Source organism: Otolemur garnettii, unplaced genomic scaffold (genome assembly GCF_000181295.1).
Source record: "Otolemur garnettii isolate 467f Iridium unplaced genomic scaffold, OtoGar3 scaffold00011, whole genome shotgun sequence".
NCBI lineage: Eukaryota > Metazoa > Chordata > Mammalia > Primates > Galagidae > Otolemur > Otolemur garnettii.
In genome coordinates, this window is record NW_003852406.1 from 17,113,728 (window position 1) to 17,120,279 (window position 6,552).

Genomic DNA, 6,552 nt, shown 5'->3' on the forward strand with positions numbered 1-6,552 from the left:
CCTCAGCCTCCCAAGTAGCTGGGACTACAGGCACCCGCCACGTCTGGCCATTTCTTGGTTGTAATTGTCATTGTTTGGCAGTCCTGGGCTGGATTCAAACCCGCCAGCTCTGATGTATGTGGCTGGCGCCTTAGCAGCTTGAGCTACAGGCACCGAGACAAAACTTAGTTTTCCAGAGAAAGATCAGGTCATAGTTAGACACAGGTACCCCAGGCAGACAGCAGTGTATGGCATGCTGGGAGGAGGAGTCAGCGGACTTGAGCTCTAGTCCCAGCTTCTGCAACTGCAGAGTCTTCCAACCCTGTGGCCTCCATCATCTATCGCCTCCCTTTGAGCAGTTCTGGAACGGCCATGTGTGTGGGGCTGGAGCACTGGACTGGGAGATGGAATGCATTGGCCACTGTCTACCCGACAATAAAGTGCTTTTTTTTTTTTTTTTTTTTTTTTAAGAGACTAGAGTCGCACTTTATTGTCCGAGGTAGAGTGCTGTAGCATCACAGCTCACAGAAACCTCCAACTCCTGGGCTTAGGCGATTCTTTTGCTTCAGCCTCCCAAGTAGCTGGGACTACAGGTGCCCACCACAATGCCCGGCTATTTTTTTGTTGTTGTTGCAGTTTGGCTGGGGCTGGGTTTGAACCTGCCACCCTCAGTATATGGGTCGGCGCCCTACCCACTGAGCCATAGGTGCCTCCCAAAGTGCTTGTTTTAGTTTACAGAAACTAAAGTAAAGTAAAGAGTTTACCTTCTCTCTACTTCAACTCTCTCATTTGCAAAATGGCAGAGGGAAGGGAACTAAACACTCTCAATGCTGACATTTGATCCTGGTTTTCTAGGGTCATCTCAAGGGCCCTTCAGAAAAACACACTAAGGGGTTTGCTCCAAAGCTATGAAGACAATGGCCAAGGGCACCTCTTCTCACTCATTGACCTCCCTCCAAACTACGGCAGAGTTCTTACCAGTTCCAACCAAAAGCCAGAGAGCAGGGGCGCCATCTAAGCCATCTATGTGGTTGACACTGCCCAGTATGTGTGTGAGGCGAGCGTGTAGGAGGGTTGGGTGTTGGTTGAGGAGACTAGGGAAAATGGGTCAGGAGCTCACTCTCCATTCTGGTCAGCTTTGGGACTTGCTGGGACAGAGGTCTGCCCAGTCTTTCTCCCCTCAAGGATGCCTCCCCCATAGTCCCTTCTCTGTGCCTAAGAACACGGGTGAGGGAGTGGGCCTGCTCTCTTGGAGTGGTCCAGGCCCACCCAGCCCACAGGGCAGACTCACCTGGAGGGCTGAGGGGGTGGGGTGGGCCTGGCCCAGGATGGAGCTGATTTTGCTCCCTCCTCCTGACACCTTTATAGGGAAGTCCTTCTTCCCATTTTCTACCTTTCCCCTTCATGGTCATCTTCTGGAACTTTCCTTAACCCTACTTGGAGGGGCTTAGCCCAGTTTCTCAGGGATATTAGCACTTGACAAAAAAACACCTCACAGTTAAAAAAGGAGCTCTGGGGCTGGGCACGTTGGCTAACGTCTATAATCCCAGCATTCTAGGAGTCTGAGGCAGGTGGATTGCTTGAGCTCACACGTGTTGGAGACCAGTCTGAGCAAGAGTGAGACCCTGTCTCTACTAAAAATAGGAAAACTGAGGCAAGAGGATTGCTTGAGCCCAAGAGTGGAGGTTGCTATGAGCTATGATGCCACTGCACTCTACCCAGAGCAAGCTTGAGACTCTGTCTCAAAAAACTAAACAAGGCTCGGCACCTATAGCTCAAGCAGCTAGGGTGTCAGCCACATACGCCAGAGCTGGTGGGTTTGAATCCAGCTCTGGCCCGCCAGACAACGACAACTATAACCAAATAATACCTGGGCATTATGGTAGGCGCCTATAGTCCCAGCTACTTGGGAGGCTGAGGCAAGAGTAAGCCCAAGAGTTTGAGGTTGCTGTGAGTTGTGACGCCACAGCACTCTACCCAGGGTGACAGCTTCAGACTGTCTCAAAAACAAATAAATGAATAAAATAAAATAAAATGGAGCTCTGGGGTGGCGCCTGTGGCTCAGTGAATAGGGTGCCAGCCCCATATACCAAGGGTGGCAGGTTTGAACCCAGCCCAGCCAAACTGCCAAAAAAATAGCTGGAGGTTGCTGTGTGAGCTGTGATACCATGGCACTCTACTGAGGGCAACAAAGTGAGACTCTGTCTCTATTAAAAAAAAAAAAAAAATGGAGCTCTGGAGGGCAAGTGCCAGACAGGGCGGGACAGGGAGGAGAGGGGACAGGAGTGTGTCCTGGTCCCTCCGGAGACCTCTGGGCCCTATGCAACCTGTGCCTTTACCCTGATTCCCAGGGATGCTTCATGTCAGGCCACACAGCCTGGAACCTGGAAGCCTGCTGTTTTGTCAAGGTGCCAAGATAAGTCACATCCCTAAAAAGTGCTGGCCAGGCAGCAGTGCCCAAGAATAGCCTTGGCTGGGTGTGAGCCCCATCTCTGTCACAAGGAGTGTCAAATCCTGACCAGGGCACAGGGGCAGCAGGGCTCCCATGCCTCCTGTTATCTGCTTAGCACTGTCCTCCCTGGAGCATGGAAGAGGAACACACAAAGATGGCCTCTTATTTTAGTGCTGTGGGGAAGGGACCCCAGACCAAAAGAACCCTGGTTATTCTCAGACCCCTAAATACCTTTCACAAAGGAAAGATGTTTTTTGGCTCAGCACCTATAGCTCAACCGGCTAAGGCGCCAGCCACGTATACCTAAGGTGGCGGGTTGGAATCCCCAGCCCGGACCCGCCAAACAACAATGACGGCTGCAAACAAAAAATAGCCGGGCGTTGTGGCGGGTGCCTGTGGTCCCAGCTACTTGGGAGGCGGAGGCAGGAGACTCGCTTGAGCCCAGGAGTTGGAGGTTGCTGTGAGCTGTAATGCCACGGCACTCTACCCAGGGGGACAGCTTGAGGCTCTGTCTCAAAAAAAAAAAAAAAAGAAAGATGCTTTTCACCTGTATCAGAGACCAGGATTAAAAACCTCTGGGAAGGAATAACATGCTTTCTGGGAAGAGCATGGGACAGGGAGTCAGGATACAGCAGCTTCGGTCCCCAGCCTGACTATGTCCTTGCTAGGATGTCCTTTAACTACTGGAGACCTGTCAGCTCAAGTTTGGTCCAAACATAACCGTCCTCCAAGGCCTTTCTGCAGAGGCCCCACCTTGAGAAAAGCCCCCAGTGTAGCTGGATAGCCCTCTCACGACGAGTGGCTGCAGGGCCTCCACCTGCCCCCTGGCTCCTCCTCTCAGACCCAGGCGTGGGCCCTGTTCACCAAAGCAAGCGTGAAGGAGGCCCTCCAGGGAAGCCACAGGCGCAGGGGCCTTTAAATTATGGAACAGCTTTTCTTAGCCCCTCTCAGAATGGCCCAGGCGCCCCAGCTAAATAATTCACTACCTCAGGAAGACTCAGTGGTTCCTGACATAGCTGAAGTAGGTCAGGCATGGGCTGCAGGTTGGGAAGGCCTTGCTCACTTGGGGAGTGGCAGCTGTTTCAAATACTGCAGTGAGGGGAGCGGTACACACAGGAAAAGCGTCAACACCCCTTCCCAGCACAAACACAGCCACCAGCTGCTCTGCCCCTAGCGCCTCTTCTGAGGGCCAGGTAACCCACCCTGCTGCCACTGTTACCTCCAGGGCCTATGCCTGGACAGGCTCCTCCTCTGCCCTCACAGCACCTGGGCTGCATGTGTCACCAGTCTCTGACAGCTGCCACACTCATCAACACTCAGACTCACATCGCCCAGTGCAGAGCTGGGATTCAGGAGAAGGGGAGAAGCAGGGAGTGGTCACTCCAGGTGCAGGTGAGGAATTGACCAGGAAATGCAGGGTGGGGTGGAGGTGGGGGCTGCTGAGGCCTCTGCTACCCTCCCCCTTTCTTAGGCAGGGCTTTGAGTGTGGGCTGGAGGCTGGGCACAGGGCAGCTTTCCCAGGAGTGTGTGGAAAATGCTAGCCCTCTAGTAAGAGCTAGAAAGGATGTCAACCACCACTTCACAGATGAGGCAACTGAGACCCCAAGTCACAAAAGGGAAGAATCAAGGCAACTACAGGCACCCTGACACCTGGCCCCTGCCAGCCTCTGCTCCTGGCACTCAGCAGCTTCCCTGACCTTCACACACATTTGCTCCTGCTCCTAGGAATCAGTGTCAGTTGTAGTTCAGAGCCTACAGGGTGGATTAGGTTAACTGCTTCTGGGCAAGATTCCTGGGTCCTATCCTTCCCTCCAGAACAGCCTCACAAGATGCACACCCAGGACAGGCACCGTGCAGAGGGCTCAACATTCCAAACCTGAGTCCCTTTCTACTAGAGGGCTTACAAAGACCATAGGCCTTGAAGGGTTAAGCCAAGTAGACAGCAGTACCATGAATGATGCAACTGCTAGCTGGAATTCTGAACTCAGAATTGCTAACAGGAGGAAGTGAAGGAATTAAGAGGAGTGGACGGACACGCATGGGGCGAGCTGTAGGACCCTTGGGCAAGTCACTTCCCCTCTAGGCCTTTGTCTTTTAAGCTAGACAGAAGAGGGGAGGAGGAAGAGGCCGGGTGCCAAGGCCCAGCCCCAGCACCACTGGGCCTGGGCCCAGTTCACTTCCTTCCCCGACACTCTTGACATCTCTCTGGTCTGCCCTGTGAATGGCAGTCTGCATCTCAAGGATGGTAGAAGCAAAGGTCAGAGAGCAGTCATTTTGACTTTTTTTTTTTTATTTTGCATTTCATATATTATCCAGTTTCACATTCTCACAGGATCAGCAATTACGACAGCCACCTAGTCTCCCAAGTCTGAAATGGCAAGACAGTCATAGCTGCGGCTAAAGGTAAAGCACTGATATGCTCACAAAACAAAAGAAAATTGCACAATTTCTCCTTCAGTTTCCTTAAACGAATGCCTGACACAAACTCTTATTGCTGAAGAATGGAAACCCTTTTCTTCTTCGTGCCTCAAACTAAACATTAAACTTATCTGACAGGGCGAACAAAGTCTCTTTAATAATTAATGGTACACACATGAAAAATCCTTTATGATGCATAAATATTTTGTTACACAGGGTACAAAAATACTTCTCACGGTTTTGGTTGGTTTCAAGGTTTGGAAAGAACAAGGAGCAGCACCAGGCAGGGTGTGCAATGGAGAGGTAAGCGACGTGGGCAGAGCAAGGGCTTTCTTACGATCACTGGCCCATCTGAGAAGGATGTGGAGGACCCTGATTTAAAATGAGAAAGCAAACATATCTGTTGGGCGGTGGTGAAGCCTGGAATGGTGTGTGGGTGGTGGGGATGCTGGGCCATCAGGGAAGGAGGACTCAGGCCCCAAGTGGGTGGGTGCAGGGGTGGGGTGGAGAGGGACCAGGCAGGATGAAGCACTGGTGGCCAGGACCTGTTGCTATGGTGACACAGTGGGAGAACAAACTGTACACTCACATATACACAAGTTTAAGTGTCTTAATCCATGCCAGAAACATGCAAAATTAAACGCCTTGTTTCCTTGAGGTGGAGCTACAGAAGCAAGTTTGCGCCCGAGGTCAGGCCTTCTGGGTCCCAGTGAGGCGTCCGAGCTGGATCTGGGTGCCCCAACAGGAAGGTCATCCCCCAAATCCTCCTGGGAGGCCTTGGGGACAGAACAGGGCACAGGGCTAAGGAAGAGGGAAGGGAAATAGGAAGCAGTCCACTGAGTCAGGCTTCAGATTCACAGTCTGGAGGGCAGTAGCAGCTCTGCACGGGCTGCCTGGGGGCAGTGGAATCTCAGGGCACCTATTCTGGCACCATTAGACAGGTTCCAGAACCAACTACCCGGTGACAAGACCTGGACGGAGGAGAAGAGGTGGTCATGAGTAGAGGTCCTTAGGGAGGACGCTGTACAAGTGGATAGCAGGCGGTCACAGGGTGGGAGGAGAAGGGCAAAACCCAGTCAGATGTGCCAGGGAACAAGCTCTGGGCTAGGCCTAGCACTAGCCCGTGCCCAGGACTCAGCAGAGGGAGGAACCACACCCTCACAGGAGGTCGTCAAGCACGGCTTTCATTGTGGCTTTGGGGTCAACACTTACTGGAGAACTAACAAAACTGCCGGTACTTCCATCCTTGCTGGGTGGTGTCAGAGGAAGGGTACCAGCGCACCTGCAAGAGAAGCCAACGTCAGAAGCCAGCTGTGCAGTCCCTTCCCTCAACAGGGAGCCCTAAGCGTTGGTGCTGGAGTCCTGGTTCCGTTGTCGACTGGTCAGCAGACATTGAGACAATTACTCACCATCAGTTTATTAATTTTGAAGATGGGAAAGCAAGGCCAGGCGCTGTGGCTCACACCTGTAATCCTAGCACTCTGGGAGGCTGAGGTGGGTAGATTGCTTGAGCTCATGATTTCCATACCAGGCTGAGCAAAATTGGTACCACTGTACTAAAAATAGAAAAACTGAGGCAAAAGGATCACTTGAGCCCAAGAGTTGGAGGTTGCTGTGAGCTATGACACCATGGCACTCTACCCAAGACAATAGCTTGAGACTGTCGCAAAAAAAGAAAAAAAAAACAGCTGGGTATTGTGGAG

At 52.2% G+C, this 6,552-nt stretch overlaps 1 protein-coding gene across 2 annotated transcripts in view; it reads right to left on the bottom strand.

Moving 5' to 3' along the window:
• Positions 1 to 4,700: 4,700 nt before the first annotated feature.
• RBPMS2 (RNA binding protein, mRNA processing factor 2) overlaps positions 4,701 to 6,552 on the bottom strand; it is a 38,154-nt gene continuing 36,302 nt past the window's right edge. For both annotated transcript variants that reach the window (XM_023510143.1, XM_003784420.3), the window contains exons 7-8: positions 6,062 to 6,131; positions 4,701 to 5,820 (exon numbers count right to left, since the gene is read on the bottom strand). In XM_023510143.1, the coding sequence (XP_023365911.1) occupies positions 6,069 to 6,131 (63 nt within the window). In that variant the 3' untranslated portion in view covers positions 4,701 to 5,820; positions 6,062 to 6,068. The remainder of the gene's footprint in view (positions 5,821 to 6,061; positions 6,132 to 6,552) is intronic.